Source organism: Orbicella faveolata, unplaced genomic scaffold, assembly GCF_042242905.1.
Source record: "Orbicella faveolata isolate gen_17 unplaced genomic scaffold, um_ofav_v1 contig_35, whole genome shotgun sequence".
NCBI lineage: Eukaryota > Metazoa > Cnidaria > Anthozoa > Scleractinia > Merulinidae > Orbicella > Orbicella faveolata.
Genome location: NW_028301564.1, coordinates 23847886 through 23861222, shown reverse-complemented (window position 1 = coordinate 23861222; position 13337 = coordinate 23847886). Strand labels below are relative to the sequence as shown.

The window sequence follows — 13337 nt, the reverse complement described above, 5'->3', positions numbered from 1 at the left end:
CAAGTCCATATTTTCTTTGTTTATCTCCGTTGAATTGAAGGCAAGGCGAAGACATCGTAGTCGATGCGCTTCCTTCAGGTAAGTCCACATTTTCTCCACTAGTTACGTGTCCTAGCTGCATGTTACCCTGGTCTTTCAATTTGATCATTTAGTGGCATGGAAAAATAAAACTTTCCTCAGTGCTCTGAAAGCTTCGAGGTGCATGTATTTTTCGGTGACACCGAAGACTGTACATAGGCGAAGTTGATATACCGAATAGCAAACATTTCTCTTGTGAGTAACTGAATGGTTATTTTTAATAAAATGTTTGTTTACAGCTTGATAATCTGCTTGGTTTGCCGTTTGACTTTGTCATTCGCAATTTGTTTGGTCACCTCGGAGCGCTACCATGTACACTCTTTCTAACTGTTATAAAAACAGAAAATTCCCACCGCCTTTGCCTTTTCTCTGATATGAAGAGAACAGTTATGTAGTTTATATCAAAACCTATAACTAATCTCCATTCCTTTCCCACTGCAGTGCACCACTTTGTTGTGTGTTATTCCACATTTTGAAGGAGTTTTGTTAAGCGCAAGGCCGATAGAAGTCCGTTAACTGATACCGGCTAATACTCAATCAAGTCAGTTTTGCTTAAGTTAACCTTCGATAAACTTAACCATGGCTTTCCTGTTTTTTCACAAGAGTTGACCAGAAGCAGCAACTGTATCCAAAGGAATTGACTTGGAGTGACAGGCGTCAATCGCCAATTCAAATGAAGTGTAGCACGACCAGCAATGGACTCCTGGCAAGTTTCATGTTGGCAACAATTCCGTTGAAGTTCAGATAAGTGGATAACTGTTATCGCTGTGAATTAATTGAACAAAATTTATGATCTTCGTTTCTTTGAAGATTTGCAGATAAATCCAGTTTAGGGGCATTGAGACGTAACATTAGAACCGGTTTGTAATTTAATAAACAATGTAACCGGTTTCAAAATGAGTGAATGTCGTTGGCATTTTTGCATGCCTTGGTGCTGAATGCATGTTTCGTAATTTTAATGGACGAGTCTCCACCATAGACTTCGTTTTTGGACGTATTTTTGCTTAAAATTAACCCACAAACAAAAGTAGCACGTATAATTTATTTCGTACTTTTAAGTTAGAACTTTTTTCATTTTTCTTACAAAGACAGGAAATCGAATACTGAGTCAAAGATCTTACGATTTGGTGGCACTAAAGTTTTACTGTGTTTCTTTTTATTTTTTACATGGTTGATTGCTTCAGTTTATCGTCCTGTGATTGTGTTTTTCTGTTTAAAAGATTTTTTTGAAATCCATAGCAAGAATCTGATAACTTCTTATTTATTGACTTCATCGGCAATCTCGTTTATTAATTCTAAAAAAATCAAACAAAAATTTTAGCTTAAGCAACTGACGGGCGCTTAGCTGTGTATAACGTTTAATATGGGCATAGTTCAATTAGAAAAAATGAACAAAAAATTGAAAAGAATCTCGGCGCTGGAAAAGATTTGCAAGCTCGTTAGGCTCGCTGTATTGTTATTTGTTCGCCAACAAGAGATCAATTGGCTTTTGAAACAAATAGTTCTTTGGTTAGAAAAATTAAATTAAAAACAATTGACATCAATGTCTGCAAGCAGTGAATATTGTTCTTTATCTCGGATCCTTTGACAGAAAAACGTATCGCCGGCGCTAGAATGTTGTCATGGAAATTAAACGCAGATGAATCTGATGGATTGACCACACACTTCCCAAGGTTGCTTAGAGATGGGCACCAACTGACAACAGCAAACCTGGTTGGCCAAAAACCACCTGGCACCTGTCATGAGCTCAATGAGGAACAACGTTAACATATCGTGCAAAAACGGAATAAATGTGAGAGGGATTGTGGCTGCCTTGTGTCCCACAGAGAACGAAGACGATTAAGTAAGTAAATCTTGTTATCAACCTTACAAGTCTCTTATCTTAAATGGCGGCTGTCCTTCATTATCAACTCATTCGCTTACGCTACCAAGTGGAATAGAAATACATGAAAGAGTAAGAGTTGTTCCAAATTGATTGTTTAATTTGTGACGGCCAGAACATTGGTTATAATGATTCAACTCTCTGACTCCGAAGAAGTTTTCGGAGTGAGCAAGTTATCTGTCCATCAAATAATCATAAGTAAACCTAGGTGATTAAATATCTTAAGTTGCTGCTGTCTCCTCTGCTCCAGGATGACCAAAGATATGTTGAAGGACAGTTCAGGAGTTTCTGGATGCATTCATCCGTCAACCTTAATTAATTGAATTTCATCAACTTTAACTGAATTTTGGATGGCAGTGTGCAGAGCTTCACCTCTGGCGTACGATGACTATTGGAAAAACATCCCAGCTCAGATAAGTAGATAATGGTTTTCCTATCTTTACAGTCCAAGAGTGTTAAAAATCGTGATTCTGATTGCAAAATTGATAGATTTTCAAGTTTCGTACTATTGCTGTATACAAGGGTACGGTTGTCCTGTCCACAAAATGCCATAATTTAGATCAATACAATACAGGTGCACTGTATTATTTTCGAGAATAATTATTATAATGAGACTACCGTTTGTTTGAAAGGACTTTGAGCTACTTTGGGTCGAACTTTTGTTGGCCTAGATCATTTTCGCGTGGGAGGGAGAGGGGGTGGAGTTATTATGTGAAAGGACATCTTTCACTTTTCATTTTACGTTCTTAGCTGTTCTTGGAATTTAGCGTCTGAAAACGTTTCCGTGAAGAGGAGAATACCACGACGTAAAAGGTCATAAAAAGATTCATTAATAATCATTAAATCCAATTTTAACAGCTAGCTCATACTATTAACTAAGTTAGAAAGCATTATCCGTAATTCTTAGAAGCGCGAACAATACAGCCCATATTGGATTCCATGGGAATTCTAGCTATTTCATTTCTGAAGAAAATGCCAAAATTCGAAACCGGATCAAAACACTACTGTTTTCTGAGAATTTACATAGTTATCAACTGTATCTAACACGACTGTAAATTTATTAGTTGACAAGGTAGGGTTGATTAAATATTCTTTTTGTCTCTCTCCCTCTCTCGCTCCAGACGGTTGATGTATCACTGTTGAAAGAGAGGGCAGCCATCTTAAATCGTAGTGCACTGTTGGAATCTGTTGGAAGTTGACTATTGAAGACATCAGATCTCAGATAAGTGCATTATTTCTACTCTCGTTAACTTTTAACGGTTTCAGTAATTTACGAAACAGACTAACTAGAGTTATTGTCTTGATGAAGAACCAAATTCTCAGAATTAATATTAACAACAATATGAGAAAATCAGTAACGAGAATACACATTTTGAGCATGGGACGTACTTAAGAGTTACCACTTTGAAAAACGAAATTCTCAGAGTTGACATTTAAAACAATATGAGAAAACCAGTAATGAGAATATCCATTTTGAGCATGGGATGTGTTAAAAGTTACCACTCAGTTCGTTATGCTGAAGGTCAACCTGAAACTCTCGAATATCATTTCTTGTAATTCATATTTTTTTCAAGCTCTTGATGAAGACCAAAACCAAACGTTGCGGAAACGTAGATAAGAGAAAAAAATATTTTGCTTCATTGAAAACAATGGTGGTTTCTTTTCGAGAAAAATTTAAAGGAAGAGGAAGGGGTAGTAATTAAGACATGACCGCGGCTTGTCAGTAAAATCAACTCGTGAATGCTCGCTAGTTTTCCCATTAAGCCTGAGATGAATGATACATCGAATTGTTGTTTTACATGTATAAACCCTTTACATTTGAGCAGTATTCTCGAGAATATAAAGTGAAGTATCTTAATTGAAAGGTTTTAATCTTCCAGTTCGTCACTTCTCATACATCGCAAACTACTTGTAAGAGTGCTGTTTGAGTACGACCGTATTAAAATTACTTTTAAAATTTAAAGTAAGATCGCTCTAAAAAGGGCTTCTTCTGTTTTGTTTGTGTTTCTGTCGAGTAAAGAAGGATTTTGAATCTTTAAAAAATTTTGGAAAAGCTGTTTTGTTTTGTTTTTGTCGAATAAAGAAGGTTTTGAGTCTTGAAAAAATCATGGACACAGCATGTCAGATATCCGGACTACAATAGATCGTTTTTACTGTCATGCCATAAAAAAAGAAAAACAAACAAACAAGAAAATGCTATCTTATAGAAGATAAATAAAGAAGGCACCTGCAGGTTTTAGGTCTATGCGCTATACCAAACTTCAGATATTCGCCTAAATGTTTTGCACAAATTTACAGAGCCCAGTATGGTGCCGCCATATTGGTCTACCTACGTGGTAAACGAATCTTTGTTTGGAATATTTGCTCCATAAGTTATAGAGTTTCTGATGGATCTACCAAAATACGAGTTCTGAATATTGAAAAGGCATAGCACGATCAACTGTGTCAAGGAATTTGAACTCGATGTATTGCATACTTTTTGAGCGACGCGGGCTTAAAAGCTCAAAATTTTACGAAGAATGTATAAGCTCATTTAGCGCTTCTGCCACCGAGAAATTTTGCAGTTTTTGAAAGCCAATTTCTCCTCGAATATTACACCCAAAGAGCCAAAAGCTTCACCAGTTACTAAGTTTCACAAGCTCTTTAAATTGTTGTAGTCAATTCGTGTCTAGCGTGATACCTTCTCCGTGCAAAGTGGTATGTTAATGAGGAAAGATGTCAGCAAATAAGTCGGCAAAGATTCGCCAATATGGCGGCCGGAAAATAGTTTGATAATCTGGAGCCTACTTGATTATCTAGGCCACTGTTTGCCTGCACTGCCCAAACCTATAAATTAACACTTTAATACTACTTTTTTTATTTCACAAAGGGGTAACAATCATGAGATAAGTATATCGACAAACGCGATCGTAGCTTTATGTCCCGCACTGCCATAACTCTAAAATTCAAAATGCAGTTGTTTCCAACCGAAGGACGTTATTCCGCTGAAATTTTGTGAAGATATATACTTTTCGCACCTCTTATGCCTGGTGAGGATAGAAACTCTAGTGGCTCTTTAGGTTTGGATTTTAAAACTTGATGACGTCACGTGAAAACGTTCCATTGAATTGAGCATGGAATAAAGTCTCTTTATTCAGATCTAATCATTAATTAGTTCTACAATAATAATTAAGACAAAATCCGAGAGGAAATCGACCAATTTCAGTTTTTATTGGACAAAAACCTTATTCCAGAATGTTTGTAAGCATATTACAGTCCTTTTTGCATTTTCTAAAAGCTTGAGATATGAATAGTTGCCTGAAATAAAAAACGAAAACAATTTCCCATGGAAACGTGAGAAAATAAATTTCAAAGTTCAGAGAAGTTGTGCAAACAAAGGTAACATGTCATCATCAGTTTCATTTCACCAGTAATTTCCAGTGTTTCATATGAACTTCAAAATCTGTTTTAGACATTTGGTGTTGTTAAAAATAATTTCCTTTGAGAAGATATTTGAAACAGTCGCACAGAAGTTTGCTATACGATGTGAATAATGGTACAAAGTTTTTTTTTTTTCCATCACTTGTTACTCGAACGCCTTGTGGATTCCTTCTTAAGAGTGGATGTCTCTAAAAATCAAAGAAAAATAAAAAAATCGCGGACATGGTCAAAAATTCGTTTCGTCCCATTTTTTGTCTACAGGTAGCTATAGGTACTAGCTAAAGTGAAATGAGGTTAGTTTGTGTAAATATTCATTTTGACGGGAATAAACCGTAATGAATTGCATGATCGAAAATGAGTGCGTGCGAGCTCGAAATTATGTAGTTTTCAGGCCGTCCTTAGATGAACTAAAATGCGACAGCAGGAATTCTCAAGTTATAAATATATACAGTTGGCCTTCCTTTACCAAGATATACTGATATTTTTTGTATCGTGTCCTTCCTGATGAAACCACGGGTTAATTACCAGAGGACGTCTTCGCCATTTTTAGTTCACGTCAAACCCGGCCTAATATATTGTGGCAAAAATGCATGTGGTAGTGTCTCAAAATTTCCAGCAATACTATCACGAGGGCTTCTGAGGTAGGTCTTCAAATTTATCGTTTCATTTTTCTGGTATCTTCTACTGTTTCAATATACCAACCAACCAAACTTCGGTAAAATTGCAAATGGCGCCATATTGAAATGAACAACATCAACATTACAGTGACACAAGCAAAGCATTGTTTGAGTAGCAGCCGCACTTAGCTTGTTATGTTTGCTTTGACATCAATAGTTCCTTACCTTAGAAATCTTTTATAGGCCCTTATTATGCTGCTTGGAAGATACTTTCGAAATACTGTCCTCTGCAAGTTGGTGTAAAGGGGGCCGACCGGCGCACTCACTGAAGCCACTGAGCCGGTGATGGGTAAACTTTAAAAGTTACTTGTTGTTGTCATTTTCTATAGCGTGTCGCCAGCCAGTTTCGTTTAGTCTACTTTGATCCTAATTTCGGCTTTTTTGACGTCCCACACACGAAAGATCCTGTACAACATGGCAGGCACCGCTAGCGATTTGCACAGGTTCCTGTCTGCGTGTCGACTGCGTGACATGTGATAATCTGTCACGTAACGAGATCAACTAACAGTACATTCTGCCTCACGAATAAAATCCAAACAAATATATTGCCGTCATGAACAAAAAAGATACAGCAAAGAAACAGACTTTACAAAATGTCACAAATTTAAAACGTACAGTGAAAACTTTATGGAACGAAAATAACGATTCAATTTTCCCACGGGAAACAAATGTAACCAGTTAACGAAAGTAAACAAAAAACAAAAGCGTAATAATCGTCGGTGAAAGTAATAAAGATAACGGTTGCTTAAACTCCAGCAGAAAAAAAATGTCTTGTTCTTTCCTTGATATTGTTGGTGGCGTTTGTGGTGCAGAGGAACGCGCAAGGCATCCGTCAACTCGGACAGTATCGCTGTCATCGTGCAGCAAGGATATCAGAAGCCACAAGCGTTTTTTACAGTTCTCAGGTGTTGAGACAGAGATAGAACTTCTCTTAGCAAGAAGCGGGATTTTCGTGAACCCCGTCAATTTTTCGGAAATGACTGTTTGCCCGTTGCATCGATCAAGCCTTGGAATCGGATGGAGAAGAACTAGTAGATTATGTTCTGTGCCTCAGGATGTCTCCGGTCACAAAAAGGAATCTGAAAAAGTACCCGCAGCAGAAAGGGGAATTAGTTTGCAGCACTCAATACAAATTTTTGAGCTTACGAAAAACCTCGTACCCGTCGGATCAGGTAAGCGATTACAATGTTTATTCTCACTTTATGCAAGGATAAACATCCGTATAGCTTCTCATTTCACGCAGGGTACTTGGCGGGAATCACAAACTTCATATCCTTAATTCAAATCACTTCACTGCCGCGTAAAGTAACGCCAAGTTTAACAGCAAAATTATTTTTATGTCTCACGAGTTTTCAGGAGTTTTGCAAATACTTTTACGTCGGAACCTTGTTCAAACACAGGCATTTACTCAACATTTTCACCTTCTTCAAGACTTAATCAAAAGGGGAACACTCGAATTGAAATATTTTACAGATATTAGAATTCCTTCCAACAATGCTCGGAAAAAAGGAAAGGAACGTAAAAGACTGACTTGTGACAAGGTAAAATACAGATTGCGTAATCAATTTGAGGTTTGTGGGGCTTTTTCCCTGGGCTAGGTTTGTTCTTTTGCCACATTCAGAGCTATTTGTTCAAGGGGGATGTGTAAAGTAGAAAAGAATAAAGTAATCCTTTCTCTCCAAATATTAAAGGAATTTGTGTACGATGTCGACAGTCCCTGGCAAAAACAAAAAATCATTTAGGATCGCAGGACTTGGGTGCCACAGGAGGTGTGGAAAACATCACAGAAGGTCTATGTGGTCTAAGCTTGGTGAGTTTCTTCAAAGTGTTTATGAAAAATTTCCATCCAATATAGTTAATGAAAGTGAAAAACCTTAACGGGTTCTCTGAATTCTCCCTTCTCCGCCCTTTTCAGGGGTTCAACCCACGCGGGAGAAGGGCGTGTCGAGGATAACTTGCATGCGCATCCTCAAAACGGCGCCATTGCCGCCCGTCAACGACTGGGCAAGACATGCATGGCACAAGAATTGGAAAAGCGTGTCCTGCCCGGACAGCCAATCACATCCCAAAATATAGCCAAATAATAAAGGCTTTAAATTAATATATGGCTTCTCAACTTTTTTTCTAAATGTTCCAAATGGAAAACAATACTGAGTAGTAACTGGATGAAGATATCAGGATAGATTACCAGTCAATTAAATTAATTATCGACTATTACTTTCCAGCTCGCATGCGACTTGCGCTTTTATACATGACACCCTGCGCTTGCACACGGTTGATCTCATTTCGAAGCCATCCAAAGCAATGTGTTCACTTTTTTGTCAGGTTGATGAACAAGCGAGTGACTTTGATATTCCTGCCATTACTTGTCCTGTAACTGTTGGTGATGAATTTCTGCCAGAAGGTTCCACATCCAGACGGCAGAGCCTTTTTTTTCCGCAGGAAGATTCCGAAGAGAGTGATGAAGGCTTCAGTCTAGACAACGAGTCCCAGGAGCAGCTTAATCGCTTCTTACAGCTTCGAGACGTCAGTCCAGTACGTCACACGTTATCAGTGCCGTGGAATACAGCGCACGAGCGTACTAAACGCAGATACCTACGGAAAGCTCAGCAATGTATATCTGCAATGCTTGATGTTCTGGCACCTGAAAATTCGCAAGAACTGTGGACGGAGCTTTGTGATCGTCATGCTATAAGCAGAGAGAGTCAGGTTGTGGTCGAAGGTAGAAGTGAAAAAGAGACGAAGCTTCTTAGTGCATTTGCTGAGAGCTACTTGAACGCGCAACATTGGAGCACCAGACGACAAATACTCTCTTTGATGGCAGATAAGTTATCCCTTAAGGAGATGAGAGAGTTTATTCCAACCGTTACTAGCTATCGCTACAACATTGCCCGACGCCACAGGCTGTTACATGGAAGAGCTGCTCCTCTTCCAAACCAGGAGAAAAAGAGAATGAGAATTGAACCTGTAAAATTAGAACATTTTGTTTCTTTCATAACGAGTCCACACGTAATTCAAGATGTTCCTTTTGGGGAAAAACTTCTGAAATTGTCAACTGGTGAGATCATAAAAACACCCAATGTGATCAGAACAATGATACCAGAGCGCATTGTCCAGCAGTATCAACAATACTGCTGTGAAACCAACTTTGAGCCTATGAGTAAGAGAACCCTACAGAGAGTTTTGGCCGTGTGTTCTTCATCTGTTCGCAAGTCTCTGCAAGGACTTGATAACTTTTCAGCACAAGGAGCGGAAGCATTTGATCATTTAGAGAAACTCGTAGACAAGCTTGTTGACTGTGGCAAGACTCAACAATGGGCGAGGGAAATTAAGCAGCAACTTCGTTTGTCGAAGCAGTACCTAAAGGGCGACTACAAGGTGGGTGCATATTTTATTATTATGCGTTGTCTTTGCGGAAGTGATGTAGTAGACTTCTTACTATGATATACGGCTACCTTTTTCTTTCTCTCCAAGTCTTTTTTATGCTTAATTCATGAAACAAGAGGTTGCAATTCACTGTAATACGCTCACACACATGTATACAACGCTGAGAATCGGTTAAGTAATCTTTCTGAAATGTCGATGCGCATGCGTTGCTTTGCAAATATGCACTGAATCACGCGGTTGTCATTTTACTCCTTTTTTTAGGTACATGCAGTGGAGGCCTCAGAGGTTCCCGATCATTGTCGAATTTATGCGCTAAGTGATCCAAGCAATGCAGAATTTCGGAACTCCTGCGACCACCTCCACAATGAGTCATGTGTGCAGTGTTATGAGTTAGAGGAAGTCATGCGTACCATAGAAGATGAGTGTTCAATTGCGCTCTCGTCAGCAGAAGATCAAGCTGACATGCTGCATACTATCAAACAGGCAAGGGATGATATCATTAGCTGGAAAGCCCATCAGCTACGTTCAGTCCACCAAGCTGAGGCGAAGCATTCAGTTTTAGCCAAACTCGACAGCCGATCGGTGCTGTTAGTCCAGGACTGGGCAATGAAATATATGCCCCGAAAATATCGAGAGGCACAGTCAGACTGGTTTGCGAAGCGAGGATTGCCATGGCACATTAGCGTTGCCATAAGACGGTCAGAGGGTTCTGAGCACTTTGAATCGCAAACACTTGTTCACGTATTTCAAAGCTGCGCCCAAGACAGTGTGACTGTGGCTTCGATAATGCTTGACTGCCTTACCACCCTGAAAAAGGAAATTCCAGACCTGGAAATGGCTTATTACAAACAAGATAACGCTGGCTGTTATCATAGCGGAAATTCAATCATCTCAGCTAAGCTGGCCGGTGATGCCGTAGGAGTGGCTGTTGTAAGAAACGACTTCTCGGACCCTCAAGGTGGAAAGGGGGTATGTGATCGCAAAGCAGCAACAATCAAAGGAGACGTTGGAAGGTACGTAAACGAAGGCAATGATGTCATCAACGCTTTACAGCTCAAAACAGCCATTGAATCTGGCCAAGGAACCACAGGAGTGAAAACAAGCTATGTTGCTGCCAAGCCGTCAAGCACCTTTAATATCAAATGGGATGGGATAAGCTTACTCAACAATTTTGAGTACGATGAAACTGGCGTACGAGTGTGGAGAGCATTCAATGTGGGTTCCGGTAAAGTAGTGCCATGGGCAAAGTTCGAAGGAGTCATGAAGCAGCCCGAAAAATTGGAAATCCTAGAACCCCCATCGCAGAATGTAAGTGGCGCACCGCCGTTCAAGATTGTGAGACACCGACATATCAAGAAAAGCTCTGTCAAAGCAGATTTGTCAACTGAAAACGAAAACCAAGATCGAAGCAGTATTGGTCAAAATAAGCCAGACGACATGCTTTTCCCGTGTCCAGAGGATGGATGTGTAAAAGCATACAGTCGCTTTGCAAACCTCCAGACACACCTAGATACTGGAAAACACCAAATGATGCTCGAACAGGAAACTCTCTACGATAGAGCTAAAAGAGAATATTCTTCCAAGCTGACGGAGGGATGCAGTCAAATTCCAAACGTTCAAGTTACTGTCCAAGCAAAGAGTGACGCCTTGCTGCCTCTTCCAATGGGTTGGGCCCTGAAGACAATTAAGAAAAAAGTGCGTTTTACAAAGAAACAGACCGAATTCTTAACTGACCAATTTCAAAAAGGGGAGCAAAGTGGACGGAAAAGCGATCCACAGGAAGTTTCGAAAGCAATGAACTTAGCAAGAGACCAAGCGGGGGAACGCCGATTTCAACCTGATGAAGTCCTCACGTCGCAGCAGATTAGTGGCTTCTTTAGCCGTCTTTCAGCAAAGAAGCGATTAGAAGTTACAGCCGCCGGTAACGAAGCAAAAGCCAGTGACGTCTCAGAAGTGGCCATGGAGAGTTCCGACCAGGACGAAATTTCCGCCGAAGCTGAGAGTCATCTATCTGCTGTGTGTGCGAATGTGATGAGAGATGTGGCTATTCAGCATCCGATTGTATCTTTCGATCTTAACATCTGCGAACTTGTACAAAAACGTACACTCACAACTTCAAGAGTGGATAGGCTGAGAGACATGTGCATCGACCTTGGGCTGGATATTTCTGACATTTCACCTCAGAAGAGGAAAAAGCCATACATCGCACGACTCACACAATTAGTCCAGGAGTGTACCTGCACTTCCAAGTAACTGAGCCCTGTACGTTTCACGAATAACTGATCCGCTGATTATAAAACGCGGTGCGTATATAATTTTTAAGAGGGCGTTGCCTGACAGCAGAGTTCTACATATCGCATTTCAGTCACTCGAGCTCGCCGCTGCTGGTGGCATCTCCTCCAATTTGTGTTGACGATTTTCAGTATATTCGAAACTGGCGAGTGCAGAAGGCGCAGAAGGGATGTAAATGCTCGAATTCATGTTCACTGGATGCGAAGCAAACGTAAACTAACGGCTGTGTGGCAAATTTAACCTGTTGTGTGCAATTCAAATGTTCAACCTGTTGTGTGCAGAATTATGCAGAATTATGGCGCGATTCACAGGGTAGGAAAAGTCGAAATTTGTTTCTCCTGTCACAGTATATGAAAATCAAGTGTAGTTATAGACATTTTAATATGTTCCTAGTCATTTCAACGGCCAGTGAAGATATAACTGACCAAAACAGTTATTTGTGTACAACGCGTTTAATTTTGTTATTATGCATCTCATTATGGCGTCATAGTATTTAACCGAATTACGGCCGGTGGTCATCTTTTGATTGTCAAAGGTCCCAAAGAAATAAAACCCAAATCGAAAAGAACTATCTTTCAAGGCTTCTTGGTAGTGTTATTGTAAACTTTGAGACACTACCACATGTATTATTTGCCAAGCTATTCTAGGCCACCTTTGCCTTAATTTCAAAAGGCCGAAGATGTCGTCTCTTAACAGGGACGTAGCTCCTCCAGGAATAACACGAGACAAAATCTATCACTTTGTCTTGATTAAGCAAGTCCAACTCTATATTTCTATAACTAGAAAAGTCCTTCTGTTATATTTTTGTTCGTATGACAACTGTCCGAAAAGTGCATAATTTCAGGATCGCGCTTGGTGAAATTTGAGCAATTGACCCGCCGAAAGTTTTTAACGGTTTATTCCCGTTAAAGTGCATATTTCAAACATCTAACCCCATTTCCGTTTGTTTACTATATAAGGCTACCTACAGGCAAAAAATGAGCCAAATCGACTTTTGGCCGTGTCCGCGATTTTTTCGATAATCTTTGATTTTTACTGACATTTACTCTTAATTACTTGGAGGGAGATTATTGAATGAACTTGGTGAGCAATTGTAAGAGGAGACCATAAAACAACTTTTATACCGTCACTGGAATTTTTTAACACGGGATTTGGAAAGATGACTTACACCAATACCACAGTATACAAGCTTATTGAAGTGCCTTTGAAATTAGCTAAGTAGTTTTTACTTGCATAATGTTTACATCTATGGAGCCCTGAGTAAATTTTTTTTCCGTAACGTCATGCTTATGAAAGCACGTAAGGATACTGTTTTTGATACTGCAACTGACCCTCCACCGCCAACCCACCCCCCAAAAAGAATGAAAAACAGCCAAAACAGTAACCGTCGATAGGGGATTTCAGAATATATTTGGACATTGGCCCTTCAAAATCTGTACAATGCCTTTGGAGTATTAAATCTTTCACAGATTCGTAGATAGATCAGAAAGACCGAAAAGTTTCAAAAAACATTGCTATGACTTAATTTAGGTCTACAGGTTAAATTTCGCGGAGAAAACGTTTTTTCGCAATTTGCGGCGATGAGTTCTCTTTCTAAGAAT

At 39.6% G+C, this 13337-nt stretch overlaps 1 protein-coding gene and 1 long non-coding RNA gene across 2 annotated transcripts in view; both read left to right on the top strand.

The window, feature by feature from the left end:
* The window catches only part of LOC149103957 (uncharacterized), a 240749-nt gene that overhangs the window by 55710 nt on the left and 171702 nt on the right, over nucleotides 1-13337 (top strand). The gene's annotated exons all lie outside the window — the stretch shown is intronic.
* Nucleotides 8331-11762, top strand: LOC149103959 (uncharacterized). The gene is made up of 2 exons (XM_089273770.1): nucleotides 8331-9435; nucleotides 9706-11762. The coding sequence occupies exons 1-2, from the start codon at nucleotides 8362-8364 to the stop codon at nucleotides 11695-11697; spliced, it is 3066 nt and encodes a 1021-aa protein (XP_089129896.1). The 5' UTR covers nucleotides 8331-8361; the 3' UTR covers nucleotides 11698-11762.

Bases quoted from the DNA above. Each gene is read 5' to 3' on its own strand.
- LOC149103959 (XM_089273770.1), top strand. From the start codon at position 8,362: ATGTGTTCACTTTTTTGTCAGGTTGATGAACAAGCGAGTGACTTTGAT. The intron at 9,436-9,705 runs GTGGGTGCATAT...TCCTTTTTTTAG, and splicing joins ACCTAAAGGGCGACTACAAG to GTACATGCAGTGGAGGCCTC.